We start from the raw sequence: 14970 nt of genomic DNA, 5'->3' as shown, positions 1-14970 counted from the left end.
TTTAAGCCTATCTTTTATGGGCAAAGCACCTTAAAGTATCTACTGAAGCTTGTGGTTCACTGACGATACCCCTGTTCAACCTCTTTCACTGCATTTTTACTGATGTACATTGACGTAATGTAACCTAGTTAAAGCATACGTTTCTTTTTATGACAATAAACGTTTACTATCTTTGTGGTTACCGCCAAATATACAATTGAAACATAACATATAGTTTGCACGTAGTTGAGATTAGAAATATTTTTATATATTTGTAAAAATTTTAGCCTCGGGCAGTTTTGACATCGGCTGTCTTTAGATTTCGTATGTGTTAGTGATGTAAATATTCGCAGTTTAGTGAACTTTGCTTTATTTACTTAAAATGCAAAATTTAAATGCATGGGCAAAATGCTGTGCGAACGGATTTCTTTAAGGTAGAATTAATTTAGTATTGTTATCGTTTATCTAGTTTCCGCAGTCGGCCAAACACTAAACGCCATTGAAGCAATGAAGGCAAACGACAACAAAAATATTTCCGCTGCCGAGTGGTTCTGGAAAGCTTACCAGAGGACGCAGGAACAGGTAGGTGTATTAATATAACATTTTGCAAATTAACTGACTTGAGACCTCCCTCTAAAGATATTTCCACACTGAATGCCATTTAGTGCACTTCATTTTAAAATAGGCTATTTTATCTAAATAAATATTTTTTCTAAATGCGAACGTTTTGCGAATATAGCGCAATAAAAACTGGCTAATAAGGTTGAAAGATATTTTGGGTGGCATGTTTCCCGCGCTAAATTTAACAAGTTATAAACAACTATAGACATTTTGGGGAATTATGCCTTGAGAGTGTTTTCGTCTTTTGACAACCTCATTTCAAAAATGTGCGGTGTTTCGAGAATTCTCTGAATGCATTAACCAGTGCCACATTTTCACCTTGACACTTTTTATAATTTGTTTACGTGCTTCAACCGCCCTCTTGAACAGCGTCTTGAGTTACAATCGAGTTAAAATTCCGCTGCCAAAAGTCACGGCTGAAAAACATTCACCCTAACGCTAAAAACCTATTTTGCAGGTCAATTAGCCTCAACTGTGTCTATAAGCCATCGCTGCTGAATCCTATTACCGCGCAATCTGCAATTCTTCATTCGACATTCAGAAGACCAAAGTGATACATGGTGTTATTATTTCGCTTTTGTGTATAAGTAAATTCCTCGCGTGTCTGCTTCGTGGTTTACCTTTGAACGTTCTGCGATCGTCTACACAACAAGACTGCTGATTGCCGTCAGTTTGAACTCTAGATGTCTTCATTTTATCGTGTGATTATTGCCCATCGCCCACAAGTTGCTTTCTATCGCGTACCTGTTTGCTATATATTGCATCGTTACGATCCGTTGTCATATGTATATGTTGTGAGCAAAATCCTAGTCTACCAATACACTCCACCAAAGATGTGTTTACCTTGTCATTTTTTCTTGTTTCTTGGCTGGCTAATTTTAAATAGAAAATTGCGATAGCACCTATACCAAATACCATCTGGTAGAGCAAGCCATTAAAAATACTGCATTTCATCGGTTTTGAAGTGCTTGATTGATATATAAAAAAAATTCAAAACAACATACCTTCTAAAAATACTTGGACGATTGTTGCTTTCAATCTTTAACATTTTTTGCATCAAATCATTTGTATCTACATTTTTTATGCCTGATATCAAATGTAACATCATACATTACAACATTAAAAAACTAAGAGTTTTAGGTCAAAGCCTGGCAACTATTTCCTTAGACTTATAAATTAAAGTGTTTTCATTTGTTGCTTTATTACAACATTTACTGTTGGGTATTAAACTAATTGTAGCTTGGTTGGTTTGTAAAATAATTGCCTACTTATTTGTCTTTTAAATTGAGCCTTTCTTTTTTATTACTCCAATGAAAAACAGACAAGCTGATACTAGGATATTAACTTAAAGTTTGTAACAGCAATTTAACAACTTGTTTACATAAAAAAGAACCTTTCTTTATTGATTTCAGATACATTTCATGTTGACATACAGTACACAATTTTGAGAAAATTAAAAACTTTATTTTTTGACAAACAGCAGGGAAGTTAGATCTGCATCACTATGCACAACATCTATGTAACAAAAATAGTTAAAATATGAGCTCTTTTTTTACACATTTAAACCTAATAAAATAAAGCGACTGTATATTAAATACTAAATTTAAGTGTCAGTAGAGTCAACCAGTTTAAACCAGTATAAGATTTAGAATGCACTATTCTGTCTGCCTGATAAGAAAACAAGCAGTGTATGGGTGCACCACTGTGGAAAATTCATTTCGATTATTTTTTTTGGCCAAACCTGTTTAGCACAATTGGCATGTTGTGCTGTTTGAGTTTTGTGACTTCTATACCGGGCAGTGGCGTAGCCAGCCGAAATTTTTTTGGGGGGGCCAAAAAGTTTGAATGTTTTGTTTAGCTCTTAGCATTGTATCAACTGCCGTAACGAACACAAGTAACAATGCTAGCAAACCGTTTCGAGCAGCAACTGACTGAGTGTTAACACAATACTCAAAAAACAGAAGAGCAAAAACATCTCTAAAAGTAGTAAAACTTCATTAATGTATAGCAAACGTTAACAGTGCATGGCAATTGAAGGTGTGGCATGCCTGTGATCAAATGTTGTGGTACTTAATGCCATTAAAAAACAAAAATTATTTTAAAGTTATCCGTTAAGATCTTAGTAATTTCACATGGATCACGATTGCAATATCCAATCGAAAACAATCTAACAGAGCTTTAGTCAAACTTAAGTTTGCACCTGCTCATAAAAATTAAATACACACTATGTTTTGTTGTGGTGATTTATATTAAGCGTGAAACACTCGAAAAGATCTTTCAGACAGTTTAGAAAACTAGTAATTCTTGATAGAGCAGTCTCGGGGCTCACAAGCATATCTTAATATAATTGTTAGCCAGACAACTCAAAATGATCGTTTTAATTATAACTTTAGGGACCTCTCTTGTGACTTTTTTAGTTGCCATTCTTTACAAAATTGTCAAAACAATTCAAAATAAAACCCCTAATCTGCTCAATAATTTTACCAATGCTTGTAGTAACAGATAACCAAAATTGTTCTGAATTAAACTATAACTACAAAATCGAGGAAAGTTGCAATAAATTAGAAGGTCACTGGCTAAAAGATGACCTGGTTTACCTTACTTACCTTACAAGTTGATCTTGCATCATATGTGTTTCCTAACTTAAAAAAAACAGCTCTGAAGGCAGCACCAAATACACTTTTACCGAACTTTCCATTTGTTTTTATTTGAGCTAAATTTTTTAAGCGCTTTACTTTTACGTTAAATTTAACCAAAATATTTGTTGAAGTGCGCAAGAATATTTTTGTGGTGCGCAAGAATATTTTAAGGCTGCGTTTGGCAGGGGCTCGCGGCAGATTTTCCATATCCTTGACATGAAACAAGGATATAGAAAACAATGCGATCGCGCGAAAAAAAAATCCGAATATTTGGGTTAAATTGACAAAATGTTTAAATTTACAAACATAATGCGTGATGCTTTTTTCGCGCACAATCAGAAATCACAAACTATCCGATCATTTGCATTTATCAAGATGATTTTGTCAATTTGTGAAGGCGCCATTATGGACCCCACAGCTGTATCTGCACCTAAATCGCGTAATAACCGTAATTGTGTTAATAAATTTACGCCCTTGAAATGAATTTCGGTTTCATGATCCCGAATTATTGTCATACACTCCACTGCTATGTTCGGTCTCTCGATTTTCCTGAGTAGACATTTAATTCTACGTGAGATAAAAAAACATACACAGCATGGAAGATAAAACCGATTAGACAAAGTAATTTATTACGTCACAATCGTCAATGCGAATTTGAGTTATTTACTTTTAGGTACAAACATCAATGAAAAAAAGGCCAATGCGAAATGCTCAAACTTTGTGGCAAAAAAGTGAAGATTTTTGGTTTTAGTTTGAGAAGGATTTAAGTGCGCAAAAGCAAATTTTACTGCGCAATTTGTCTGGTGTACAAAACAAGCAATTCGATAAATGATAACACAACTTATTTTTAAACGAGGTAGATAATGGTAACGGCGATACAGAATTTAGGTAGGAAACAGCGGTAATTTAGAATCGTGTCTTTAGCGAAAATCACAGACAACGCGCATTTCAAAAACACATAATACAAGTTTATAACTAATGAATGGCACGTTACAAAAATTCAAGCAAAAATCTCATTGTATCTAAAATATATAGACGTGATAAGTTAAAAAAATGTGTATAAGGCTGCTTTCACCTTGTGACTAACGCAAAAAATCGAGTACTGTAAACGGTGCACTACAGTGTACGACTACACCTCATTAGTTAAAGTGACGAAGCTGCTATGATGCAATACTTTTACCTAAGCAACATTACGAATGGCAGTGCAAACAAATTAACTACTTATGACGCGGAGTTGAATAAACGTTAAAAACCGACAAATCAAGAATATAAATTTCATCAATAGCCAACATAATCGAACTATTATAATTGAAATTGAGTTGCAAAAATGTAGTACAGGTGATGTGTCGCTTCAGCAAAATAAATGGCCTTTTAGTTACAGTAAAAAGCGAAAATAACAATTTCATTACTTTAAGCAGTTACAAATGATTTACAAAATATTGCAGTGCTGAAGCAACCAAAAAGGCACATTTACGCGAAATTACGTAGCAAGGCTATTTGCTTGTGCTTGCGAAATATTCCTTGAGGGGCGACAGAATATGCCGGATAACCGGAACCGACCAGGAGCGTCCCAGGAGGGCCAAACGTTCCCGCGGACCCAAATTGTTGACGTCAGTGTAGTGTTCGGGGACTCCAAAGATCCTGCAAAAAAGCGAAGGAATTCAATAAAGTTTCCAGAAAAAAAAAATACAAAATACAAAATACAAAATGAAGTTTCAAGAAAATATTAATAAACAAAGCTTTCAGAAAAAAACAACAACTAAATATAGCGTTTTTCATATTATATTAACGGATAAAACTGATCCTAACGATCGGACCCAAGCTAAAAAGAAACAGTTTTGATGAAAGTGCTAGTTTATTTATGCAAAATATGAAGGCAAAAATCACCCTTTTTACCAAGAAACAGCATGGTTTAAACATTTAATGTCGAAAACGAGCTTTGGAAAACACCATTATAAACAGATTGAAGAGATGCATTGACTTTCCGAACAACGATGAACACATCAATAAAATTTGGGTTTTTTTAAACGATTTCGTCCTTGTTTTTACATTAAGTTCCCAAATCTTTTTCGCGGCGACCAAAGTACTAAACAAGGTATAGCAGCGAGCGAATGACTTTGGTGACTAAATTACGTTCATTGGACTTTTGCAAGTATAAAAATCAACAAAACACAAACAGGACAACAACATAATTAAATTCACAATTAATGAATATGAGCCATGTCATCGTAATGCTTTGAATTTTGTCACATTTTCAAGAAGACTTGCTCAGAACCAATCCCAATAAAAATCTAACCATGTCTACAACCGCAGTCGACGACCCACGCCAACCAAACGACGACGACCCAAAGCGGACACCTAGGTTAAACCAGTGGTTCTCAACCTTTTATTAGAACTCAACACTCCGTGGCCCCCATGCTCACGAATTCGAAAAACCCTTTAAATAACATTATAAGAGATGTGTCTAAAGACATAACGAGAACACCAATCCAAAAAACTTAACAGGCAGATTAGTAAACTAAAACATGTTTGTAGCCCCCTGAAGACTGCTCTGTGGCCCGCCTGGGGGGCCAAGGGCCACGGTTGAGAAACGCTGGGTTAAACCAACATATAATAAACGACGCAACAAAATCTTCCTCACCTTTCGACCTCGGTCGACCACAAGGTGTCCTCCTTGCCGTGGTGCATGACCGGAGGTTTGTTGCCTGCGTAGAGACACGAAGGTTTGGTGGTGATCGTGTTCAACTTCTCGACCACGGCGATGCGACCAGGCTCAAGGCAGCTCTGTACAGTAAGACGATCGTCAGCTCGCGCCTTTAGGCCCAGTCTGCGAATAAAAAAAATGAATGTTAATAATGGTAATTAGTTTATGGACTATGAGCAAATGTTAAAAAATGCAAATCGTATCGCTCAGCGGTGTTTTAAATCAAAGCAGATTGTGAAAGGGTTAATAAAGCCTATATCTCCAAAGAATGTGAAAGAGTTTGGTCTGTCTGCAAGAGAAAATAAATAAGCTGTAAATAAAACGTCTCGGAGCTGTTACGAGATTTTAGTAACAAGTTGAAAAAAATATACATATTTATGCTATGAAAACATTTTCGTTAACTAGTTTCACGACGTGAACTGTATTAAAATTAAATGTAAATTATTCAGATTGAATGTTTATTTCCTCATAATTGGGAAAGTATAGGTCAACAGCTATTTAAGGTGATGATACGTTTTGACCATTACGTACAAACTCAGTTGATGAACCACTAAATAGCACAACACTTTATTTAAGGGGGGAGGCTCAATTACATTTATAATAATTTCCTTGCCAAATTGAAATATGAAATACAGGTTCTTAAAAAAAAACTTTAACTTGGCCACCAAGACGGGAACAAAGAATAAAAACAACAAGTATAAATATTTCACCAAAAGAAGATTTTCAGTTACACAATTTAATGCAACCTAGTTTTGTATGGGCGTTGTTATTTATACTACGTCATACCAACTCAGGCCATTATGCTCCACAATTGGGCAGGAGTTTTCAAGAAAGAGGCAAGACGCAAAATACAAGCAACTCACTGGCGCAGCCCAGGGACGTTTCCCCAAAAAAGTCGCGGCCGCGCGGCGGCGCTCACGAGCCGCGCGTTGACCACCATCGGGTCGCACTGGAGGAATCGCGAGATGCGCTCGCGCTCGATCAGCTTCATCGACATCACGTTCTCGAAGAGCCAGAAGAACGGACGCCTTGTTACGTCACAGTGGCAGGGTTGGGCGACGCGCAGGACGCGATAGAAGTCGAAAAAGAGGCAGCCGGTGCCCTCGGCGTCTGAGTAGAGAAGAAGTGTGGGGGATAAGTGTCAACTGAAGCGTTATTAGGTGGTAAGCGGGCATCTTAAGTTTTGTTTCAATTTCCTTTGGCGACTGCTGGAAAATCATTAATTACCGAAACTATGTTAGCCAAATATGCCAAAATAAACACCAACATTTTCTTTTCGAAAAATGTATTACTAGGTTTATCTTCACAAAAGTTAATATGGCCCATGACTGGTGGGAAACTTGCTTTTCCTTCTTAGTTTGGTTTAGTGATTGCTGGGAAATTATTAATTACCGAAATTATGTTAGCTAAATATGCCAAAATAAACACCAAGCTTACACGATTTTTTATCATTTGCATTTTTTGCGAAAAATGTATTATTAGGTTTATAAATACAAAAGTTATTATGCACCATGGCTAAATTCGCTGTAGTTGCAGAATTACAGTTTTACATACAATTGCAGAAGTTTAAGAAACGGTTTCTTGTTTCTTTAAAAAAAATAATAAAACGAATACCAGGCGAAGGTATAATTGGATTTATGGGAATTGTATAAAAGGGCGTATCTTTATGGAATCCAAAACTAATGGCAGCAGGTTTCTGCTTATTAGAAATCACTTTTCAACTGACGCGTATATTAACAATAAAACTCAAGGTTTAAAACCCGAGTAAAACCAGGATGAGACATTTTTAAAAGAAAAATATATATTTCGCCTATACTGGCATCGTCAGTTCCTATATGTAACGTAAAATACCTATACAAAGCAAAGTAATAATAATAATTAATACTCGGGTTTTTTAACTTTTAAGTAAAATTCCAAAAATATTTATGGAAATAAAAAAAAACAGAAGTTACCTAACAAGCCTTTTCGTCGGGGGTTGGCACCGGACAGGTCATTGCAGGGGCTTCCCCCCATGACGAGGTCAAACGGGCCCAGTCGCCTGACGTCATCGTCCGACAGTCGAGTGACGTCACCGACGTGAATGACCTCGGGGTGTCGATTTTGTACGAGCCGGATCGCGTCCTCGTCGATTTCGGAAGCCACGAACTTGTCGATCTATAAAAGGGGAGAAAATCTATTGGCCACGTGTTTTGGAAATTTAGTCCGCTTAATAGGAATTTCCATGCAAGGGTGGACAATTTAACTCTGTGACGCTATAGGAGTGCAAAAAAAAATTAAAAATTGCACATGTCGCTTGTACTTTTAGTCTAATTTAACAGAAATTGATGCAACATGCCATTGTATGTATAACGCCTTTGGGCTGGAAATATTTCCTAATACACACCGATTAAAGTTTAAAAAAAAATAGTATTTAAGTAGGATTCAGCAAAAAATATAAATGGTGGTGCCTGCTCTCCCGGATTTGCCTCTGCTTGTAAACATGTTTTTACAGGCTAACTATGTCGTAGCCCTCTCAACATAATACTCAGCGTAATCTGGCGTAGCAAATAATTCTCCACACCACATGTGAATATTTAATAAACTAATGAATTCGACATGCGACTCGTGAGTTGAAAAGTTTGCTCACTTTCTGAACCCTAAACTATTATAAGTCACTTCACGGAATACGCACAAGTCGGCAGTAATTTAAAATAGAAGTGTTGTAGTAAACCAAAAATGTTATTACAGCGTGGGCCGTATTAAAAGGCCATTTACTGGAGCATTAAGGTTTTTAAGACATTTTGAGGGTCCGAAACGGCCTTCGAAATATAGCCTACTTCTGTAATCAGCAGAGAATTAGCAGATGAAAAGGCCTATGCACCAGACATCTATGGGCCTCTATTGTACAATGGCGCCCTGTATAAGGTGTGCCCGACGTAAACTGAATTCAGTTACACATGTGCCATATGGCTTTGACGAAAAACAGCTATCTCTGAAAAGTGATTGTTTATGTTACGTGTGCTATGATTGAGAGTGGGTATTGCTTCGCCTGAAGCAATTTACTTTGGCTTGTCTACTTGTAAATAAAACAGTGAATGTAAAGGACATATTCCCGTTTAGAAGGGTTTAGAAGTGAATTCTGTAGAAAAGAAAATGTCAACCCTAATTTTTCGTCGAACTGACATTTTCTAATCGAACTATAAGGTACGATGAAAGCGGCAACACAATAAAATCGGTAACCGATAGTTCAGGAAAATGTCAAGAACAGTAATCCTTAAAAACACAGCCACCTGCAGTCCTAGCTGCTTGAGTGCCACCATGCCGGTTGCGATGCCGTCGAACAACGAGAGAACTCGAATCGGACGCCGGTGCTCCGGACCAAGCGGCGCGGGTACGACAGGAGGCGGCTGAAACGAAATATTAAGGTTGAGGTTAGTGGTGTAGAACCTTTTTGGCTTAACTTGACCCGCATTTGAATAGTTCGCGGCACCATTACCGGCAATGTTGCTGTGTTTTACTGTAAAGTGGCAATAAACTAATTTTTTTTGTAAAGTCGCAATAAACTAAACACATTCTTGATTTGTTGAACTCAAAAGGTGAACAAAAAGTGTATTAGAAGCTTACGAAAAAAACATGGCATATTTGCACATGGCGGACGCTGCGCAAATCATGCCTTACTGTAGTGTACAACATGTTATTTGCCGTGTTTAAAAATGTATTTTTATTCCGAAATACGCTGGAACTAATTTATAGGGTTCTACGAACTGTTTGACACAGCTTTGTAAAGTTTTTCAACACAAACTTGTGGAAAATTAGTTTAATATAGTTCGATTTGTTTTGGGCAATATGTAAACCTGATTTAAACTGGGAATACGAATGGTTATTGGTTATGCACCGGTGGGTAAAAGAATAAAACTACTTTCTCGTGGTCTGTTGTTTTAAATCAAATAACAAATTAAGAGTGCGGTTGAGTCTTAATGTATTTCAGCTATATATACTCACGTATTTCAACGAGTCCTGACCGGGCGAGAGAAGATCGTGAAGGCATTCCTTCCAGTTCGATCTTCTCCGCAAAAGCCCGAACGACTGGAGCGGGTCGTCGCTGCAGAAGAAGCAAGTCCATCGAGGTAGGGCGACGAACGTGGAGTAGGCGTGAGCGCTCACCATCACTTCGAGGCACCCGCTGCAGTAACACCTGGTTCACCAATACACTACCGCTTTATTTTCAGTCTCGTTATTTGTTTTGGGGTTCAGTGGTTTGCTTTGGTCTGGCCGAATATCACCAGAGTTACGGGTTTCTGCGATCTTGTGAGTTATTTTGTTCTCTTGGGATACCACGATCTTGTGAGTCACTGCAGTATTGTGATTTTCTGCGTTTTCGTGAGTTATTGGGTTCTCGTGAGTTATGGCGCTCTCGTGATTTTCTGCTTTCTCGTGAGTTATTGGGTTCTCGTGAGGCACTGGGTACTCATAAGCCTTTGACTTATTATGTTTTCGGAAGCCACTGCGGTAAATGTAAGTTATTGGATTCTCGTTATTTGCTGGCTTTGCATTCCCGCGATTTCCTACGTTCTCGTGAATTACTGGGTTCTCACAAGCTATATCTTGTCGTGGGTTATTGCTTTAATGTTGCTTACCGGCATTGCGTTCTCGTAAGTTTCCTCGTTTCCGCCAGTTGTTGTGTGTTAACGTGGTAAAATGTTTTCGTGAGGCATTGCTTTTTGCGAGTTATTGCGTCATGGCAAGGACCATTAAGACCACGATGAAATTGAATAAAGAGTTATTCGAAACGTTTAAAATGCTACCTACTTCTGTATGGGCTTTGAAAATCTTACTACGTATTACTATTTCCTAAAATTTTCTTAAATTAAAATTGTGTTTAAAGACAAAATAAGTTTTTTAATAGGGTAAAAAGTCACATTCAATACCCAGAAATGTCCAATTTATCCTTCGGCTTACCTTCCACATTCAACCTTGTCACAAATGATAACTTCTACCCCCATACAGCAAATTGCACAATAAGACTGGCATCCGTCCTAAAACAAACCAAAAAAATAACTAGCTGGTTACAGTACAATGAGCTCTAACGTCAGGTTAAACTTTTATTTAGTTTGAGATGTAATTTTTTTACGCAAATCAAAAATATGCCTCTCATAATTTAGACAAATCTATGTTCAGTAGTTACCTGGTCATAGTTGAAATACCACTCCTTGAACATGCTGTGATGTTCCTTGCATAAACCACCCTCAAACAGGGGATGACTTGCCTTTATATTATCGGTTGCTCCACATGCAAGACACACATCTGTATATATGTGAAATATAGTCAACTTTTGTTATTGCATCACCCGGGTACTGATTTAGGTTAAATATTTACCAAACGAGATATTTGGGTATGTTGTGTTGTGGGGCAAATAAAATACCTTGTTTACATAAAAGTAGACTATAAAGGTTATAAGCAACATTCAAATTTAACTTAATCCATATATAGAAACCTTTATAATTAGAAATACCAACTTATTAACCTTGCATCCACTACTACGTATTACTGTAGAAATTATAAAGATTAAACGATATAAAAGTCATTCCACAAGCTATAACCTACCTCCAAGCTTCAATTGTCCATTTCTTACTTTGTTGAAAACCTTGTTTTTAGATGTAGAATTAATTTTAACAGGTGGGTCTTCTACCAATTTATGTTGTGTTAACTGTAAGATATGTATATTTTGGGTCATTGGTTGATTGTGACTATGATGCAGATTAGGTAAAAGGTCAATTTTGGTATGCATATTCTTAACTTAAATCTAATTTTAGAAATTGCATGGATTAAAAAAATTGTTGAATTGGATTGTTTGTTGAAGAGAAAAAATACCATGACTTCACAAGTAGATTTCGGCATTTTCTTGTACTCAGTTTCCTTATTTATATATATGTCAAATTAGCTGAATAAAGCAACTTTACCTATTTAAACAAAGCGCTCAAAATAGGTATAAATGTATGCAAAGATATTATTTTTTACCAACTTACCTTGGAATCAATGTCAGTGTCTGTTGTGTCAGAATCTACATTGTCAGCCACCTCGCTTGTACTTAGTTCTGATACAGATACATCCGTGATTTGCTTCTAATTAAAAAAAAAACAGAAATGTATTCATGAATTTTAGTCAAGTGTTACTAATTTTTTTTATTTGCCAAGCTATCAAGCAAGTTATCCAGCCATAATGCATTTAAAGTAGTTTAGGTTTTCATCTGACATATATAAACTTTTAAACTATACTCATGCATAATATTCATTAAGGAAAATTTGGTAATAAAGTATGATAACGGAACACTAACCCTCTTGCGCAATAAATACTGAATTGCCTCATTTCCGATATCTTCATCCTCTTTTTTATCTGATGATTTGCGACCACTAACTCGGTCAGTTAGTGGACTGCTGTTTGGATTGATTTGAAACGGGCTGACAGCTTTGATGGTTTTTCGTAGACCCATTTTCCTCTAAAAAGTAAGAGTAATAGTCATATAAAATGCAAATAACCAAATTTCCTAACAAAATGATCTACCATAACAAAAATACCATTTTAAATTTTAAGCGAGCCAGAATAAAGTGCCCTGAGTTTTAAGAAAAAACTAAGAATACTTGCAAAATTTATTGATTGGTAAATAAAAAAACTTATATAAAAATTTATTTCACACCACTATTTAAACTAAATAGTGCAATCAAAAAACCTACACATTTGTTGTCATCTCTGGTATGGGAAATGTAATTGTCAGGAGCTGCCAAAACTGGACTTGAATTTGGTGCAGATTTCTGAGCGGATCTGGGTTTCTTTCTCACTCGCTGAAATTGCTTTTTGGATTGCAGTTTTCTTGATAGTGTGCTGACAATCTTCTCGATGTCGTCAAGTTTTTTCTGTTGTTCTTGTTTAGGGGAAGGCGAATTTCGGGGTAAAGGGTGAACGACACATCTCTGTCGCTTCTGCTTGTTCGAGGTCACTATCGACACCGTTCCAGCAGCAATTGTCTTCTTGTTAATTTTTCGCCAAAAGCCATCTTCAGACTAATAAAAAAACAGTAATTATTTGGTCTGGCATTTCACGCCAAAATCTTGGGTGTGCAGCGTCAAATTTGAGGTATGCAGGTGTGCAATCAAGTTTTTTTGCACACTTTGGGTTGGAAATCCTTTTTTTTATTTAAAGAAGGCAATATAGTAATTCAGGTGTGCACAAAAATTTTCTTATCATGCACAGAATGCAGACTGGAACATAGGTATGTAGTTTAGGATTTCACCACTGTAGGTATTGAAAAGATAGTTAAAGTTATAAGAAAAACAGGTTAAAAAATAATTAAGTTCTTTTTCAATAGCTAAAATAATAAATATAATCTTAATTTGTAGGCAACCTTTGCTAGGTGGGTTAATTTAAGGGACTTACCTCATCAGAAGAGGATGATATATAAATACAGCAGCCATCTTGTTGCATTTCTTTTCAAAATAATTAACTTAAAATTTTTCATTTGAGCAACACTGTGAAAACCAATTTGGTGGCCACCCGCAATGCCGCAAACCTATTTGAAAAACATTAAAAACGTAAATATTTAAATGGAAAACTGTTTTGCGTTTAATGGAAACATGTAATCGCCTAATTTTGTATACATGCAGTACATCATACATACATCCTTTTCTTGTGCAAAGTGCGCTTGAAAAACTGCACCGTTGACGCATTGCGCGCAATACACGCTGCATATACCGCCATGCAAAAAATACAACAGAACACTTAGCGCTGGCAATTTCTTGCGTTTCGACGCACGCATTTTTATTGATTTTAAAAAAAATGAACATTTATTGCGGAATAGATCTTTGCAGCAAAACGGCTAAAATGTATAACAAATTATAACTTTTTTTTGTTTTAACACATTTGCAAACCATGCAAAAATACAGCAATGGCTAGGGTGGCCATACTTCTGGGCTAACTTGGCGCGCCGAGATTTTTTGGGGCAATATCTCGGAAATGTTGCGCCGCTCATAAGCTGAAATTTTCGTACAGTCCTTGTATTGGCTATAGCAATCCTGCAAACACACTTTTAGCGAAATGGTCGCTGGTGTAGAATCCCACCACATTTTCGTCCAGGGTTGATATTGCTAAAAATATTTGTATAGATTAGGGCGCGAGTTATCATTAGGGTTAATGTGATGGGTTTCTATACCAGTACCCTCCGGGTGTTATTGGGTCGTGTCTAGAATTTTTTTAAATACCTTGTGTCAGTGAGGGGGATTTTCCCTTTGAAAATCCAGTTTAGTCGTTGCATAATTCCTAATTTCCTAATACTCTTGGCGTCAGCTATGACCAGATTGGCAACTCTTTGACTTTTTGCTGGCTGCTCCCGCCTACACGATGTAAAAATAGTTTTCGGTTTGTTACAGCACTTTTATTTTAAACAGATACGGAATTGCCTGCCCTATGTGTATTGCGACATCAAAGATGCTGTAATGGTTTGCTAAAACCACAAAGCGCATATAAAGTTATGTGAATAATAACCTAACGGTAGGACAATTCATGGGTGCATGAGCAAACTTATGAGCGCATTTTGAATTCAGTAGCTTAATAAATAGTCGCATATAGAATGGATTACCATCTGGAGTATTTTCGCCATGCCAGAGTACACTGAGTAATCTGTTGTGGAAGCTATATAGGCTGTATAATGTATGTAGGGTTTATTGTATCGTATTCGTGGATGAGCGGATCATGACACCCCTAGGAGTCGATTGCTAAATGTCCACTTATTTTCGTTACGTAAATGGGTAAAATTTTTCTGGCTAAAGAGCCGGAATCGGATTAAGGATGCGACGAAATCAGCACATTTTGCCAAAGTCGGATTCGGGTTATTTTTAACCGACTCCGCAGTCCTGCGTTCTTGTATCGAAGATAGAGGGTATCATGACGTTTAAGGTGTACGTTTAGGTTTAAGGTTAGTTTAGGGTCATTATAACGCGCTTTGAGTCTACCGGTACTAGAGTTTAGTGTCTTTCTACGAAGGTTATATAAAATTGC

At 36.7% G+C, this 14970-nt stretch overlaps 2 protein-coding genes across 2 annotated transcripts in view; one reads left to right on the top strand and one right to left on the bottom strand.

Moving 5' to 3' along the window:
* Positions 1-1420, top strand: part of LOC146167012 (sal-like protein 1) — a 43080-nt gene extending 41660 nt beyond the window's left edge. Inside the window, exons 15-16 of the mRNA XM_083382651.1 lie at positions 449-561; positions 1058-1420. Coding sequence (XP_083238777.1) covers positions 449-561; positions 1058-1066 — 122 coding nt within the window. The 3' untranslated portion in view covers positions 1067-1420. The remainder of the gene's footprint in view (positions 1-448; positions 562-1057) is intronic.
* A 2544-nt stretch (positions 1421-3964) lies between these two features.
* Positions 3965-13401, bottom strand: LOC146167011 (DNA (cytosine-5)-methyltransferase 3A-like). Its single transcript, XM_083385214.1, has 13 exons — positions 13354-13401; positions 12654-12980; positions 12257-12418; positions 11949-12044; positions 11527-11629; positions 11108-11226; positions 10882-10958; positions 9925-10117; positions 9213-9329; positions 7896-8097; positions 6807-7053; positions 5881-6066; positions 3965-4880 (listed from the first exon to the last, which is right to left on the bottom strand). The coding sequence occupies exons 1-13, from the start codon at positions 13399-13401 to the stop codon at positions 4733-4735; spliced, it is 2025 nt and encodes a 674-aa protein (XP_083241340.1). The 3' UTR covers positions 3965-4732.
* Between the last annotated feature and the right edge of the window lie 1569 nt (positions 13402-14970).

The sequence above is a fragment of the Ascidiella aspersa genome, chromosome 1 (assembly GCF_963924565.1).
Source record: "Ascidiella aspersa chromosome 1, kaAscAspe10.2, whole genome shotgun sequence".
Taxonomy (NCBI): domain Eukaryota; kingdom Metazoa; phylum Chordata; class Ascidiacea; order Phlebobranchia; family Ascidiidae; genus Ascidiella; species Ascidiella aspersa.
The sequence above is the reverse complement of the archived record's forward strand: the minus strand, read 5'-3'. Positions and strand labels throughout refer to the sequence as shown.

Excerpts from the sequence above, each read along its gene's own strand:
- LOC146167011 (XM_083385214.1), bottom strand. The coding sequence starts at position 13,401 with ATGCAACAAGATGGCTGCTGTATTTATATATCATCCTCTTCTGATGAG. Across the intron at positions 11,227-11,526 it reads TGGACAATTGAAGCTTGGAG|ATGTGTGTCTTGCATGTGGA; the intron begins GTAGGTTATAGC and ends ACATATATACAG. Across the intron at positions 4,881-5,880 it reads TGGTCGACCGAGGTCGAAAG|GATCTTTGGAGTCCCCGAAC; the intron begins GTGAGGAAGATT and ends GCTTTTTTGCAG.